This window comes from Cucumis melo, chromosome 8 (assembly GCF_025177605.1).
Source record: "Cucumis melo cultivar AY chromosome 8, USDA_Cmelo_AY_1.0, whole genome shotgun sequence".
In the NCBI taxonomy this organism is placed as follows: domain Eukaryota; kingdom Viridiplantae; phylum Streptophyta; class Magnoliopsida; order Cucurbitales; family Cucurbitaceae; genus Cucumis; species Cucumis melo.
Genome location: NC_066864.1, coordinates 30,066,809 through 30,084,241, shown reverse-complemented (window position 1 = coordinate 30,084,241; position 17,433 = coordinate 30,066,809). Strand labels below are relative to the sequence as shown.

Below are 17,433 nucleotides of genomic sequence, written 5' to 3'. Positions count from 1 at the left end.
TTTACCTTTGAAGATATTTCCAACATTTCAAAACCAAGATTGGTATTATGTGATTAGGTTAACAACATTCGAAATTAACGCGTTGTTAGGATTATTTTCCAACAGGGTGTCAATCTATAATTTGTAATGGACGAACACGAGTTGGCGTCTATTGTAAATGCATTCATAGCATCCCAACGACAGTTGTTACTAATGTTGGAGCTCTTGAAGAACGATACGAAAAGGATAACGCACATCCCGTAGAAACTAGGCATAGGATTAGACAATTAGCTTACTTTCGCATGATTCATGGCTCAGACCTAGTCTGTCGCCAAAGTACAAGAATGGATCGAAGATGTTTTGCCATTCTCTGTCACCTACTGAGGACCATTGCTGGACTAACGTCGACGGAAGTCGTCGATGTTGAGGAGATGGTAGCAATGTTCCTCCACTTTCTTGCGCACGATGTGAAAAATCGTGTCATTCAACGAGAGTTCATGCGGTCGGGTGAGACAATTTACCGCCATTTCAACATGGTCTTGTTGGCCGTCATTCGACTTCATGAGGAGCTTTTGAAAAAACCACAACCAGTGCCTAATGAATGCACAGATCAAAGATGGAGGTGGTTTGAGGTATACATTTATCTCGAACTACGTACTTCCAACACAACGACGTTAGTTCTTCTCAATAATTCGTAGTTATGCATTGCAGAATTGCCTAGGTGCATTAGATGGAACGTACATAAAAGTCAACGTTCCAGCAAGTGACCGCACTAGGTATAGAACACGCAAGGGGGAGGTGGCCACAAATGTACTTGGCGTGTGTGACAGGAAAGGAGATTTCGTTTACGTACTTGTCGGTTGGGAAGGATCAGCTGCGAACTCACGCATCCTCCGTGATGCCCTTTCAAGACCTAATGGGCTTAAGATGCCCAAGGGTAAGTAACAACGGCATTGTACATTTGAATGCAATTTTGCAAGTAACAGCTGCGACATTTTAATCGTGCATTGTGATCACAGGCTATTACTACTTGGTTGATGTCGGGTACCCAAATGCGGAGGGTTTCCTAGCACCATACAGAGGCCAACGCTATCACTTACAAGAATGGCGTGGCCCTGAAAATGCACCTTCAACGTCGAAAGAGTTCTTCAATATGAAACATTCTTCTGCTCGTAATGTAATCGAAAGAGCATTCAGTGTCTTGAAGGATCGATGGGCGATACTACGGGGAAAGTCATATTATCCTGTAGAAGTTCAATGTCGCACAATACTCGCATGTTGTCTCCTCCACAACCTTATCAATAGGGAGATGACAAACTTTGATATAGAAGACAACATAGATGAGGTTGATTCCACCCACGCAACTACTGTCGCCGATGACATACATTACATAGAGACGTCGAATGAGTGGAGTCAATGGAGGGACGACCTTGCAGAAGAAATGTTTACTGAATGGGAGTTGCGTAACCAATAGAAAAATTAAATGTTCCCCGTTCATTTTCATACTTAAGTAGTGATTGCAATAAGTCTTATTTTGTCATAGTTTTTGTAACATGATTATTTTGAATGTATTGGTTACGCAAGTAACTTACTGCCAAACTGTTTTTCAGTAGGAGTTCATTGTACTATGAAACTAATCGTATGTATGTTATCTAATCATACGGAACTTAATGAAACTAATATGTTTGTGTTTTACGTCTAGCATGACAAGTTCATCGAGACTACCTAAACATACTTGGACTAAAGAGGAAGAGGTAGGCCTCGTGGAGTGCCTCGTAGAGTTGGTCAATGCTGGTGGGTGGAGGTCCGACAATGAGACCTTTCGTCCCAGGTACTTAAATCAGTTGGCGAGAATGATGGCTTTCAAGATCCCAGGTTGTAATATCCATGCCTCAACCATCGATAGCCGAATCAAATTGATGAAGAGAATGTTTCATGCACTTATTATAATAACACATATTATTATAACACTACTATAATAATCCATTTCCCAAACACATACTATTATAACACTACATTTCATATTTCTTTCCCCAAACACATATTATAATAACACTACCAATAATAACTCTTCCCCCAAACACATATTATCATAACACTACCAATAATAACTCTTTCCCCAAACACATATTATCATAATACGAGGATTATCATAATCCTAGGATTATCATAATCCTTTTCCCCCATAACTCTTTCCCTCCCCCAAACACACCCTAAATGATTAGGTTGTTAGTCTTAAACTAGATTAGTTTGTTAGTCTTAAACTATCTTGTTGTACTCTATAAATGATCGTTTATGTTACTAAACAATTTGATAATAAACCCAAAAGATCTTCAAAGCATAATCTATCTTCAAAATTACAAATTTGATCTAACAATCGATTGATAACAACCAAACGATAAAGTTAACTATTATAAACGATCGTTTACAACATACAAGCGATAATTTTAATTTTGTTTATATGATCTAGTAATAAAATCCAAACGTTCTAAATGAATGTTTATACGATTTTTTTAAAACCATGTAAACGATCGTGTTCTTACTGCTACACGATCGGTGCTAATAAATATAAACGATCTTATTATTTCTTTTACGTAATGGAATTATTTGTTAAACGATCGTGCATTTATGTTAAAACAATATTTAAGTAGGTCTAAATAATTTTATCATTAAATGTAAACGATCATTATATAACGTCTGAAAGATTGGTCTGTTAATCATAAACGATCACGTTGTATTTTTTCAAAATGATCACGTTGTAGTTTTTGTAACATGATTATTTTGAATGTATTGGTTACGCAAGTAACTTACTGCCAAACTGTTTTTCAGTAGGAGTTCATTGTACTATGAAACTAATCGTATGTATGTTATCTAATCATACGGAACTTAATGAAACTAATATGTTTGTGTTTTACGTCTAGCATGACAAGTTCATCGAGACTACCTAAACATACTTGGACTAAAGAGGAAGAGGCAGGCCTCGTGGAGTTGGTCAATGCTGGTGGGTGGAGGTCCGACAATGGGACCTTTCGTCCCGGGTACTTAAATCAGCTGGCGAGAATGATGGCCTTCAAGATCCCAGGTTGTAATATCCATGCCTCAACCATCGATAGACGAATCAAATTGATGAAGAGAATGTTTCATGCACTTGCGGAGATGCGTGGCCCAATCTGTAGTGGTTTTGGGTGGAATGATGAAAAAAAAATGCATCGTCGCTAAGAAAGAAGTCTTTGACGATTGGGTAAAGGTGCGTTACTAGATATTTAAACACTTGTTTGATTATTTCAATACATGGACTAATAATTTATTATTGCACTTATACAAAGTCATCCGGCGGCGAAAGGCCTCCTTAATAAGTCTTGTCCACTATGACGAACTGTCGTACGTGTTTGGCAAAGATCGTGCAACAGGAGGCCGGGCTGAGAGTTTTGCGGACATTGGGTCAAACGATCCTGCTGGGTATGATGCATTTGCTGCTGATGTTGTGCCAGATACGGACTTTCTACCAATGTACAGTCCGGGATTGAACATGTCGCCGGATGATTTGATGGAAACAAGAACCGCTAGGGTCAGTGAACGTAGGAATGTTTCAAGCGGGTCTAAGCGGAAACGTCCAGGACATGCCACAGATAGTGGGGACATAGTTCATACTGCCATTGAGTACGAAAATGAACAGCTTCATTGCATTGCTGAATGGCCTATCCTACAACGTCAAGATGCTACCCAAACACGTCAAGAGATTGTTCGACAGTTGGAGGCCATCCCTGAGCTCACATTGATGGATAGGCGTCGCTTAATGCATATAATTATGCGTAACGTCGATGACATGAAAGCTTTCCTTGAAGTTCCCGACAATATGAAGTACTCGTACTGCAACATCATTCTTCAAGAAAACCGATGACTAGTTTGTTTGTTGTATTTGTATTAATGAAACTTTTCTTACTTGGACTATATGTTCTTCTTCTAACTTGTTATGTCTTATTATATAACAAACTTAAAATTCTGTTGAAGTTAATTAGTTTGTATTTTCGTTTCGCTTTCAAATGTAATGGTATGAATTGTTGTATTATCCTATTAATGTAGTGTTTTCGTTGAAGTTTTTTTTTTACAATATTTATAAGTTGCGTATACGTAGAAATAATTTGGTTTAAATACGCTAATGAATTTACAGATTTACGAATTAATTTTGGACGACATAACTTAAGAGAATTATATTTTCAAAACCTATTTACAGAATTATGTTTAGGTTATTCTAATTACATAATTGAATATTGATCATGAAAAAAAAAAAATTATATATTTTTTATTCTTATATTAACATTCCTTATTTAAAAAAATAACATAAATCTAATTAACGTAATCTTTGCCCCAAACAAGTTTTATAATAATACTACAATCATAACTCTTCCTCCAAACACATATTATAATAATACTATTATAATAATTCTTTCCCCAAACACATATTATTATAACACTACTATAATAATCCATTTCCCAAACACATACTATTATAACACTACATTTCATATTTCTTCCCCCAAACACATATTATAATAACACTACCAATAATAACTCTTCCCCCAAACACATTTATCATAACACTACCAATAATAACTCTTCCCCCAAACACATATTATCATAATACGAGGATTATCATAATCCTAGGATTATCATAATCCTTTTCCCTCATAACTCTTTCCCTCCCCCAAACACACCCTAAATGATTAGGTTGTTAGTCTTAAACTAGATTAGTTTGTTAGTCTTAAACTATCTTGTTGTACTCTATAAATGATCGTTTATGTTACTAAACAATTTGATAATAAACCCAAAAGATCTTCAAAGCATAATCTATCTTCAAAATTACAAATTTGATCTAACAATCGATTGATAACAACCAAACGATAAAGTTAACTATTATAAACGATCGTTTACAACATACAAGCGATAATGTTAATTTTGTTTATATGATCTAGTAATAAAATCCAAACGTTCTAACTGAATGTTTATACGATTTTTTTAAAACCATGTAAACGATCGTGTTCTTACTGCTACACGATCGGTGCTAATAAATATAAACGATCTTCTTATTTCTTTTACGTAATGGAATTATTTGTTAAACGATCGTGCATTTATGTTAAAACGATATTTAAGTAGGTCTAAATGATTTTATCATTAAATGTAAACGATCATTATATAACGTCTGAAAGATTGGTCTGTTAATCATAAACGATCACGTTGTATTTTTTCAAAATGATCCATCTAAGCTTTGATGTTATATAATTTAAATGTTCTCGTAGTTAATGCAAAAAAATTTAAATGTAGATGTTTAACAACTATAAAACAAAGAAGTTCTGAAAAGTTCTTATACATTGATTGTAAAATTTTTTACATGTAAATGTTATCTACCTTCCTCGAACCAACTTTCCATTTGTATGGAACAATTTTCTGCTAAAATAGTAGTCGAAAAAATACGATAATCAGAAAGAAGATTTAGAACATGAGAATGGCCAACGGTTCGCAGCTAAAATAGGACAGTCGAGAATTTCAGAATTAACTAATGTTACATTTTGAGATTGTATTCTGCTTTTCCTACTAGCTATTTCTCGGTTGCTTTACTTCACCAGAATCCTGTTCCGGTCCCGATTCTAGTGTATCCAGGTGTATACTGTTCGAGAATAGATTTGGTTGATCAAGAAGCTCAAAAAATTTGAATTTTTAAAGAGGTTCTCGTACTACTTTTTTCGATCATCTAAAAAACATAGAAATCACCAACTTGGTTCGTGCACTAAATGGCGACAATATCTTCCTTTGTCTATCCCGTCATTTTCCAACTTGGATTGGAAGAGGCATCAGAATCTAGGAAATTGTTAAGAGCATACCATAGTCTTTTACATTCATTTTTTGAAGCACCTTGCACATCGTTTCCTTTTTCTCCTTGATCTCATTGTTTTTTCGTCCAAATATCAACATCTAATGGTTTTTAATGAATGAATAGTAGTTTAAAAGGAGAAGATTGAGACAAAAATTTGAAATGAAAAGTTGAGAAACTTAAGATCTAAATGGTTTGTGAGAAGGGTTTTAAAGGAAGATGAAGGTGAAGGGACGAAAAATGAAGCGTCTTTTCGCGTTGGACTTGCTGACATGTTAATAAATGCAAAGTAATCATTGATAAAACGTATTTTGACCATTTTTACCCACAAACTCTAAAACTCTACACATGGTCGCCACGATTGTGCTAGTTTATCTAAACGATCCGATTATACGATTTACGTGATGGTAATATATGCTAAACGATTTACGATTTTGATTATTTACAACACGCATGTTGACCAATTTTACTCACAAACTACACAAGGTCGCCACGTGGCCTTAATTCCCTAATTTTATAACTGAAATCACATTCATTAATTACACGATAGACGTAAACGATCACTGATTTTTAACCAAAAGTATTGTTGTATATTCATTAATTACATGTTATACGTAAACAATGTTATTATATATTTTACATGTAACGATGTTCTAATACATTTTACACGATGGCAAAAATATATAATGTTAAACGATAATATTGTACAATTAGACGATCGTGTAGGATATTATTTATAAGATGTTGTTATACATTTTACATATCAACGATGTTGTTATACAAGTTACACGATTGTGAAGGATATTATTTAAACGATTGTGTAGTTATACGCTTAAATGATAGTGTTGTTCAATTTAAACGATCATGGTAATAAATGTAATTGACCCCGTTAGACGTTTTAAATGATAGTGTAGGATATAAAGAGTGAAATGAAATACAAATTACTTGAGTATAAATAAAGAAATTTTCAAAAGGTAAATTTAATGATTTGAATCTTTACAAAAACTATAAATCATCTCTAAAATATTGAGAAATTTTTAGGTCAAAGGATGGAGCTAAATCAATGTATTCTTGAGTTGACATTCTTCTTTGATTTTTCTTGCTGTTTTCTTCTAGTATTGAGGTTGGTTGTCTCCATATCATTTTTTAAACTTTTGTCTTTTTTTGTTCATCACCATTATTTTTCTTTTGCTTTTCTTTAATTTTTCTTTTGTTTCCTTCTGTTTCCAGTTCTTGTGCTTCATGTTCTTCACTGCTATCAGTGTCAATTTCTTCTTCAGTTTCCTTACTATCAACATCATCATCTTCAATCAACTTTTCTTTCCATTTTGCCGTATCTTTTTTATTTTCTTCCCCTTGTTTGTCATCATTTTTGTCATCTTGTTTTTCTTTTTCTTTTCTTCATAGATTACAAGTTTTCCAATTCAATCTGGCTTCGTTTTGATGTGTCTTCCTGCCTCATATTTTCAGCTTCTTCTTCTTTTTCTCCATCTTCAACTTCAATTGTCTGAATGTAAAAAAAAAAAAAAAATGTGCTGTCAAAGTACTTGTTCAAGAAAATGTAGACCATCGTGCAATATAAAGATTGTTTAATCATGTATACACGATCGTGTGAAATATATAATTGATCATATAACATAAATATACAATCGTGTGAGATATATAAACGATCATGGTTCAATATAAACGATCATGTGAAATATATAAACGATCGTGGGATCAATATAAATGATCATGTGAAATATATAAATGATCGTGGGAAATAAATAAACGATCGTTTAACCAGTTGTATATTAAACAAATTAAAACCTATGTCACTTGTGTTTTTGGTGTTTCTAAATTTATGATTTCGTTGTTTTCTTCTTCTTTTTCATCTATCTGCAAGTGCAATAAGTAAGAATGTTCAGAAGACATCATGAAGAAAACTCTCTTACTATCACATCTAAACAAAGATAGACTCCTATCTTTGTCTATACGATATAATTTATATTTATTGTTTGGAAAAGAATTAAACTTGCATCAATATTTGTGTTTTGGGTGTTTCTAAATCTGTAGTTACTATTGTTTTCAAACTACTTTGTGTTTCCAAAATGACAATTTTCTATATAGAGAAAGAAACAACACAATTGTCTTTTATTTGGAAATTAAGCAACATTAAACAAAACAAAGGAGTATATAATGAATAAGGTACTAGTGATAGAGCAATGTGTTGTTGCATACTTCACCATTGTATTAACTTCTTCATCTTCATCAAGAAGGCCAAGGCTCCAAGTAGTTGGCCTATTTTTCTCTATGACTTTTCTATATACACTTTCTTTCTCATTGTGTTGTTGAAGTTTGTCTGATAGTGGTGGAACATTCAAGTTTCTCATAACCATTGTCAACATGTTTTTTATTTCTTTTATTCCTTGTCTTAATAATATTTGTTCTGCTTCTATTTTTTCTTGATTTTTTCTGATTTCTCTTATTTCATTTAACATTTCGTTTGTTTCTATGTTTTTTTTCCATTTCTTTCTCTTTTTTTTTTTTTTTTCTGTTGCTCTGCCTTTTCTTTTCTTTCCTGCTTCTCAATATCTTTGAAATATTTCAAAATTCTTTGAGACTCTTCTTCTGTTGAAGAGTCTAGTGGTGTCATAGAGAACTACAAGTAAAATGATATTACATTATTAGTGAAAAAGTAGCAAATGTATTGATAAATAGTGATAGATTTAGATCATCATCTATTCAAGATAGACATGGATAGAGATCCTTCATTGTCTATCTAGATAGACATATATAAAGCATTCTCTAAATTTACTTACATTCTTATATTAAAAAATGTTGATGTTTAGAGTCCTCCAGTCACTTGTTTCCAAACATTTCCATGTCACAATAGCTGGCCTTTCAATTGCAAGCTTTCTTCCAAACCCAACATCTAGATTGGAAAGTCTTGGTATTGTTTCAAAAGCCCAATAAACTAAGGGAAATCCTTGAAGGTATACAACATCCTTGTCACTATATGATGCTTTTTAAAAAAATTGATATGTTAGGATGTATGATAACTTTCCCCATGGATAGTCTTTAAAGGTTTCTTCATGATCTAATATGTCTAGATGTTGGAGATTTCTGTGGTAATGTTATTGCTTGGGAATAAAAAATGATCCTAAGATATAGAGGTTAACTAGTTTTTCTTTCAATGAGTCTTCCTCGTTACGTAACGCTTTGAAAGTTCTCTTTATATCTCTTCTTGTTATAAAGTCGTCATGAAGGAAAATGATATTTTTCAGACCATTTTCTTTCTCCTAGATTTAATTTTGGGAATTTTGTGACCTTTTAGTCCAGTCACGAAACAAAATTCTTTTAGCCCAAATTTTGCTATATGTCCATTGAAGTTGAAAGCAAGGACATTAGTTTTTTTTGGTATGGCATTGCTTTCTTAATAGAAAATTTAGGAATTGTGTTGGTATTTTGGCCATTTTAATGTTAAGGAACTGGCCAAAAGGACTGTTTGTCAAAACTTGGGAAAGAATTCTTTGGTCTATTTTCGACTTGATCTGATTCAATGTTTCTAAACTGTAGTATACAATAATTTTAAGATTTTTTTGTTCATCTTCCATAATAATGTTATTTGGATATTGTTTCACCTGTTGAAAAACATAATAAACAGTATGTTTCAAACAAAGACTAGTTTTAACAAATTTAAAAATAAAGAGTGTTATTCAGAAAAAGATACAAAAATATACAATGCAATATAGACAGATATTGAAATTCTAGTTTGTTACCTTTATTTCTTTTTCTTTCTTCCATCTTTACTTTAGAATTTTTTTGATTTGTTACATGATGCTTGTTTCTTCTTGCTCACCATCTATTTGTAAAAAAAAAAATTAACATAAATTATTCAATGAAATATATACAATGAGAATAGACTCAAACGTCTTTGTATGCAAGATAGATCGTGATAGATACAGATAGATCAAAATGAATATAGATTCATACATCTTTGTATGTTAGGTAGATTGTAATAGATATATATAGATTATGCGAATAGATCGAAATGAATATATATTCAGACCTCTTTCTATGCGCGATAGATTGTGATAGATCGAGACATTTTTGTTGAAGTAGTTACGAGGATATAAACGATTGACGAGAAAGATTATGAACGAAAAAGTAGTAAAGAAGATAAAGGATTGTAAAGAAGATTAAAAATTTGAGCAAGTTCCTTAACCTTTTTATAGTCCCTTGATTTTGATGATATTTTTGTAATTATGAGTTATTGGAGCTAGTTTCTATAAATGATCGTTTATACTTACCTATAGAATCGTTGAAGGTACTTTACATGATCGTTTATATCTAGATATTTTCCGCATCTTTTTCTGTTTATTATTTTATCGTTTATATATATGGTTATGTACAAGATCGTGTATGATGATCGTTTCCATCGTTTACTAACATTAATCGGGCGCGTTTTGACAATTAATTGTGTGTTTATTGGGTAGTTTTGGTATTTCGCATTGTGAGCCTGTGAGCTTTTTTGGTTTTTTAAATTATTCTATAGAGTGTAAATAATTTTTCGCTTTGTTATTTTTGTAAAATGACCTCAATAATAAATATATTAAACATTTATTAAAAATACATATTATCAAAATCTAACTAAAAATATATTAAGGATTTCTAAATATATATTTTCAAAATCTAATTAATAAATATATAAAGATTTATCAAATATTGATATTTTTGGAATCTAAACTAAACTGAAACAACATATTATATCTACTTATCGATTTCAAGATTCAAAAAGTATAGGAAAAATTTGCTGAAATCCGACACTTAAATTTTAATTCGGTTATGTTATAATTTCATAACCAATTTTGAAAAATACACCATGTTTTAAAACTAAGTTACCTTATTGACCTGTAAATCTCAAGATACGTTTAAAAGTATATTGTATTTAGGGACAATGATATACCCCAAGACGAGGGGCAAAATTGGAATATTAAAAAGTTACATGTGCATGTCATACTTTTGACAAAAAAATTATTCTCCTTGTTAAATTTCCAACTACCACCACCGTTTTTGTCATTTCTACACATTTTTCTTTAGTTAATTTTCCCCAAATTTAGCATGTCGGGGCATATTTGAAATTGAAACAAATTAATAAAATAATTGACACCTTAGTGGACGTGTCCATCAACACTTGACTATGTCGATGCTTCTTAAACAATAGATACATACATTTGTGATAATTTCCTGGTTCCTTGGAAATACAAGAAAAAAAGGAGCACCTAACCATATTGCATATGACTATTCATGTATAGAGTTGTATTTGTGTAGTAGGTCTGGCACATGTTATTTAAAACTCACTGTTTGTTTTCAAATACAATTTTAAAGACATATTTATAGTTTACTTGTGTCCATTCAAATACTAATGACTTTTTATCGAGTTGGTTATTTTTGAAAAGGCGTATTCATTCATGAAATAATCCTAACTACTATGTGAATAGTCACGTAACATTTATATCAACAAATACCCCAACACAACCTAAAATGTGAGCTACTAGAAATTCTTAAGAGGGATGCAATTGCTTAATTTTGAATTTATTATCATAATATTTTAATATAAAATGAACAGTAACAATTCCCCTCCCTTCCTTCGCTCTACTTCTACCTGAGTTCAAATCTCTATCATGGATTAATACATTTTAGAAGCAAATACACAAATTCCGTAACAACCCATACTCAAACCATACAGATTTAGATTTTCAACCTCATTTATCTATTCAATTCGAATACAATCTACAAATCTAGCTACCTAAAAAATTCTTCAAATCAATGAGATGAATGGACACCCCTAAAACTACTAGGGTAAAATAAATTTCCAAATAGTTACCACATATTTCCAACTGAACAGGAATCTACAACTTCTATATATGACCAAAACTTTTGTTCATGTCAGGAACCAAAAGATTACCACGAAGCCAATACATGGAGAAAGCAGATTCAACTTCAAAAAATGCTAAACTTTTGCTCAGAGTAAAACAAACTCTTAAAACTAAGATTTAACACGATACCAAATCAAGAAGTACAGTATCTTAGCTTCCTGCATGTAAGAATCGAACTGTAGCAGAGATGCCAATACTCTCTGTAAGGTATACACATCCATGGCATCGGTGAAGGAAGGCCAAGCTTCAATGTCATCGATGTCGTTCTGCAGAAGCAGCATGGATAGTTGTTAGATCAACATCCAGATTGGGGGCGGTGGTCATACAGTAAGATGTCTACGTTCACAAGGAATAAAAGCAAATTGTTACCTTCTTCCAGTCAGGACTCCATGAAAAGTAGAAGCAAGTATTGACCGAGAGAAGCCAGAGAAAATATTTCTGTAGTGAGGCAGGACCAGCTCTTCTGAAGTTATAGTATCACAAAACAATGATCAAATAAGTGAATGAGATATATTTCTTTTATCCACGAACTGTCTATGGTATTTCAAGTTAGTCTTTCTTATACATCTCACAACTTTGATATCGTTTCAAAGTTGCCCTTTGTGATAATGACGCAACTCTTAGTTATGATGCCATTAATATAAACTTTTCAAAATTCAAGGACTCAACTGAAAGCCTTTTCATTACTCGTATAAAACAGAGGATTCATATGTAATGAAAGAACAAAAACTGTACTGAAGCCAGATAAAAAAAATGTGTTAACTAGCAGAATCTACTCTAAAATCAGTACAAATAGATCTCCATACATAGTTATATTGATATGATCTTTTTATTATCACAAGCACGCAATTAACAAATAAGATTGTCTATGTTTCACCTCATTTAATACCAAATAGTTCCGTTTGTGCGAGAGAACTAACCTATGCCCATTAAATTGCTGTGAAGACATGAAACCAAAACTGAAGATTGCCTCATGGTCATCTCCCCACTAGGATCCAAGATCTTGGTTGGTAAATCCAAGTTTTCAGAAGAGTTTCTGTCCAGACGACCTGTGGAATTAATGTGGCAAGAAATGATTTCGAACCATATCCCAGAAGGAAAAGTTTTCCGCTTCACCAACCAAAGGAAAATTTTGGTAAAGGGTGTAGCATGAATAGCCGAAATTATAACTTCAATTAGCAATCTGATGAAGCTGATAGATTGATTCAGAATGGTAAAGAAAACGTAGAAGACTGAAGTAGTGGGTAAAAGAAGTAATAATGGTGTAAATATAAGCGATCCAACAATATGTTGCTTCACAATGTAGTCATAACTGTCTATTCTATTCCGAAGAGGATTCTGTTTTTGACCCCTGCAACAGATTCAGCATTCAGCAACCTTAAGCACAATTACAACAAGAAAATTCATGAAGTTAACAATATATTATTGAATTTCAGACGCTAGAAAACATAAAGAATAAGCTATATTTGGAGATTGCATCCCACGTCCTAATTCCCATCCCGTTGATAGAGGTATTAGCCTTCCTTGGACCTCATTATAAGTTACATCTATTATAATTTATATATATATTTTCTCGCACAGATGCCTAGGCATTGAGATGGAAGGACGCTATTAAAGGAGAAAGTTTTTCAAGCACTGATATTGCATGTTTTCCAGACTTCAAAGTACACACCTATTTCTCCCTTTCTCCATATCAAATGCAATTGGCTTCTCCCGATACAGAAATACTTGTTAGATAGAAATTCAGTCAAGCATCTCCAAAATAGATAAGAAAGCATATGTATGAAAATCCAAGGCTGCACTAGAACCACTGAGAAAAGGCATGGAAATGGGCTCATTGGCTCCAAATTCTTAATTTTAAATTGCAGTACAATAACTTTCCAAAATCTGACAGACCATCAACAGCCTGAGTGTAAAATAACTAAAGAATCTATATTCAGACAAATTCAAGCATCAAAAGAGCTTTTTGATATTGTTGTAGTAGGCTGGCAACCAAAATAAGAGCATACTGATATTCAGGCCATTGCCTATTCACCACATCATGCTGGTAATGTAATGAATTTTTGTTAGTTTAAATTGGTGTCACTAGTTACAACTTCATTGTAAACATAACGGCTATGCCCAATTTGAGGGATATAAAAAAAGAGTTACCTAAAAATGCGCCATAAGGCTGCTAATGCCTGTATCTGTGATGAATATATAAGAGAGATAAACCAATGAAGGGTCGACACATGGTAAGTTGCTATTGATATCAGATCCGAGGTCAATCCAGCAGGCAAGGTCACTCCAAAAAGAATCCCCAATATAGCAAGCGCTTTAATGACATAAATAAATATAAAACCAAAGAAGAACCAAAGTGTAGACCAAATTTGGATTGCATTGAGAGATATAATGCCAAGAACTCCAGCCAATTCTATGTTTAATTTGAAACCTGCAGGCACTCCCATCAACCACACACAACCTGAACGCAGAATGCGATTTGTGATATCCCTAGCGAGGTTTGAAATCAACAAGTAAGTAAAATCTGCATAACATAACAATGCCACACCGAACACATTTCCCAGCAACACATCAGCAGCTATGCTTGTCCACATTGAATGCTTCTGTAAAGCAAATTTCTCCGCAAATTCAACATTCGATAGGGACCTTCCAAGATAAAAAGAATATAAAAAGAAGAAACAGTTCATCATCTGTGAAAATGAAAACCCCACCACACAAACAGAAAATTTATAGAGCCAGAAAAATGATCCAAATAAAACTTCTTACCTCATGCCACGCTCTTGAAGTATAATTGGCCAATACAAAATTTGACAACACCGAATACGGACATTTATGCATGCTGTCATGAATATTCTTGAAACTACATTAGGCATCCACAATTGTGATCCAATACTATGAAGTTTATAAGAAAACTGGAAAGTCATATAGAAGAGAGTAGAAAGTGAAGCAATAGACATAGCCAGAAGACTCCATATGAATGAATAGCACCTGCAAGGCAAGAGTGTTGAACATTAAACATTTGAAGTAAAAAATTGATAAGAGTTCAGTCGCCAAAGTCAGCCATAAAAGAATGCCTGTCAACAATGGAAATCTGTGGAGATCTTTTGGTATGCAAATGTCTTTCAAGTGGTCTTTTAGCAGCTGTGGCACAGTTGATAGCCAAAATGACTGTATCCTGTACATGGTAATAGGCATGTAAAAAATACAATTTTGCTAGCCTGAAAATGAGAATCCTTAAAAATTTCCATTACCAAGTCAAAGCTCAGTTCCTTTTGCTTAAGTACATCAACCCACTTTGGTTTCTTGAAAGATGAACTTTCCTGTTCGCGAGAACTTGAAGGTAGCAAAGAGAAATGATGGCAGTTATATACAGGAGAATCATAAATTATAACCTACATAAATTCCAACAAGACAGTTAGCCAAGATTAACTGTTAAGGTATTAGGAGCAAACCAAAAGCAATATTGATTAATCATGACTTACATACGTGAACATCACAATTAGACACTTTCTGCCCGTTCCAACAAAGGTAGTCCAATTTAGGAATCCAAAATACTTCTGAGTTTTCATACTTCTTATCAGAATCATATTCCAAGAATAGCCAGTTACTGTTTCTACTATAGACTTGTCTACATTGCTCTGACACCCCACCTAAATGATGGAATTGAGGGGTGAGTCTTCCACAGCTGTCTGTAGTATTAACCTCACTATTCTTTCCATGTTCATAGTGATAACAAGAGTTTTTTTCTCCATTCAATACATTAATTCGACCGCTTGAAAGAACTCCATCACTACAAAGTTTTGGAACACATTGTCCAAGTAGAGAAAACACTGACTTATCCTGCAAAATTGCAGGCATGTTGCTGTCTGTATCATTGATAATTTCCTGTAAGAAGGTAATAATACGTTCATTTGACTATTTCTTTTAGGATAAATAATGGTTAAAAAATATCTCATAAGAAAAGAAAGAGGAAAAATATTAACGAGTGGTCCTAATAATATAAAACCCTATAGAAGGCAACTTTTCAGGGACTCAAAAGAAAGCAGCTCCCACAGGAATTGGATGACTATGACCTAGTTGATACCTTAAAAAGGAAAGACAAGGAAGTCTTGTGAAATATGATTTCAAGACCATACATGCTTAATACAATTAAATATCATATAACTGACCAAATCTGTTTCTCTTCCCCATTATCCAACATTACTATGGTTTATTTTTTCCTTTCCAGGCTTCCAGCTACATATTATGTTCGTGATTGATTTAGGAAATTCGTGATTAATTTAGGTCATAGCTATCATCCAAGTTGATTGCAGATAATGAAAATGATCAATTTAGAGGGCCAAGAGGGGAAAATTGTGTGCTTACTTCATCTTAGATTAAAAAAGATATGTAGAATGTAAAATCTTGTCCTTCAACCTTTATCGCGAAGATGTTGGGTTCTGCCCTTGTACATATGTAAGAAACCAAAAGATGAATGTAGATCAAATAACCCCCAACTGTCCATCCTTTTTCCTATATGTCCATTATTTTACTTTTTTTTTCCATCATTCAACTGTCCCACATGAGCATTATTAACAACTCTCCCTCATGCATCGCAATAAACAAATTTAAAATATACCAATTCAACTTCTCCACAAATTGTGATGAATTGATAAACACTTCTATTAATATCGAGCTGCAGAAAAAACTTGTAACAACAGTGAGAAAAGAAGAACGTTGCACCTTGATATCACATTGGAGTCTAGATAGTGAAACATCAGTACAAGTGAATGCCACAACAACGTCAAGGGAATCTGAAGAAGGTATAAACCATCCAAACAAGAGATAGGACGAGGACTGTTCACATGGTGAATGCTGCTTGGGCCACCATAGTCTACACTTCCCTTTCATTTTCATCTCATGGTGATTACATCCTCTGGACTATCATGTACTCCCACACTACAAGAATCTGCGCATAAAAATTAGTAATGCCCGCAAAAACTAAAAAATTAAGTATTCTTCTAATGCATGAAGTAAACTTAAAGCAGTAGTATCAAATCCTAAGAGTTCTCTAATACTAATGTTGGTTGAAGACCAGTGAATGTCCATATAAGCTGACAGAAATTCAAAGATATTACAAGACAGTAGAAAAGATATTCTGTCCTTGATCTTGCAGGCACAATTTTCATAAAATCCAAATCTTCCTGAAAGAAATAAACGCTTCAAACTACGAAAAATACAACATCGAACTCTAACCGCGGTGTTTCAGGCACGGGGAATATATCTAAGGCATACAAAATTTACAATGATGATTGCAACGTTCAGAGAAATAAAATATTGGCTGGTCCTGATAAATTGATTTCAGAATTGGCAAAAATCCATGAAACTAATTCGAAATCAAGAAATACCTGCAAACAGTGATATGGCCGTCACCTGGTAGCTGCTGTGAAACCCTGCCAGAAGTGAAGGCTTACCGAGCGCCACCAGATGAGGCTACCAGAGAGAGAGAGAGAGAGAGGTGGAGGCCGGGGACGGCCAAGAGACGTTCAGATTTGGGGGGACGCCGATGGGTCTGTGAGTACAACGAGGAGAATGGTGAAAGAAGAAGAGATGAAGAAGCCCACAGAGAATGTCGTTGGCAAAAATCTCTTTTTCTTCCCTCTTTTTCTTTTCTTTTCTTTTTTC

General features: G+C 33.5%; 2 protein-coding genes across 6 annotated transcripts; one reads left to right on the top strand and one right to left on the bottom strand.

Annotated features, from left to right (window-relative positions):
- The first annotated feature begins 323 nt into the window (after positions 1–323).
- LOC127150725 (protein ALP1-like) lies at positions 324–1,531 on the top strand. The gene is made up of 4 exons (XM_051089230.1): positions 324–611; positions 691–916; positions 999–1,324; positions 1,523–1,531. Exons 1-4 carry the CDS (start codon positions 324–326, stop codon positions 1,529–1,531), a joined length of 849 nt encoding a protein of 282 aa, XP_050945187.1.
- Positions 1,532–11,563: 10,032 nt separating this feature from the next.
- Positions 11,564–17,433, bottom strand: LOC103491163 (uncharacterized). 5 transcript variants are annotated; one of them, XM_008450994.3, is made up of 10 exons: positions 17,157–17,433; positions 16,492–16,717; positions 15,256–15,654; positions 15,021–15,161; positions 14,844–14,944; positions 14,536–14,757; positions 13,921–14,415; positions 12,690–13,120; positions 12,139–12,232; positions 11,564–12,035 (listed from the first exon to the last, which is right to left on the bottom strand). In XM_008450994.3, the coding sequence occupies exons 2-10, from the start codon at positions 16,663–16,665 to the stop codon at positions 11,903–11,905; spliced, it is 2,190 nt and encodes a 729-aa protein (XP_008449216.2). In that variant the 5' UTR covers positions 16,666–16,717; positions 17,157–17,433; the 3' UTR covers positions 11,564–11,902. The 5 variants fall into 5 exon arrangements, with proteins under 5 accessions (XP_008449216.2, XP_008449218.2, XP_008449217.2 ...); XM_008450996.3 differs by having other exon boundaries at positions 16,135–16,717; positions 17,157–17,425; XM_008450995.3 differs by having other exon boundaries at positions 16,492–16,707; positions 17,157–17,425.

What these genes read in the sequence shown, in the direction of transcription:
- LOC127150725 (XM_051089230.1), top strand. Translation starts at nt 324, where the DNA reads ATGGATCGAAGATGTTTTGCCATTCTCTGTCACCTACTGAGGACCATT. An exon ending in AAAGATGGAGGTGGTTTGAG is followed by an intron (nt 612 to 690) that starts GTATACATTTAT and finishes TATGCATTGCAG; the next exon opens with AATTGCCTAGGTGCATTAGA. An exon ending in TGGGCTTAAGATGCCCAAGG is followed by an intron (nt 917 to 998) that starts GTAAGTAACAAC and finishes TTGTGATCACAG; the next exon opens with GCTATTACTACTTGGTTGAT.
- LOC103491163 (XM_008450994.3), bottom strand. Translation starts at nt 16,665, where the DNA reads ATGAAAATGAAAGGGAAGTGTAGACTATGGTGGCCCAAGCAGCATTCA. An exon ending in TGTCTAATTGTGATGTTCAC is followed by an intron (nt 15,162 to 15,255) that starts GTATGTAAGTCA and finishes GAATTTATGTAG; the next exon opens with GTTATAATTTATGATTCTCC. An exon ending in CAGCAATTTAATGGGCATAG is followed by an intron (nt 12,233 to 12,689) that starts GTTAGTTCTCTC and finishes CTATAACTTCAG; the next exon opens with AAGAGCTGGTCCTGCCTCAC.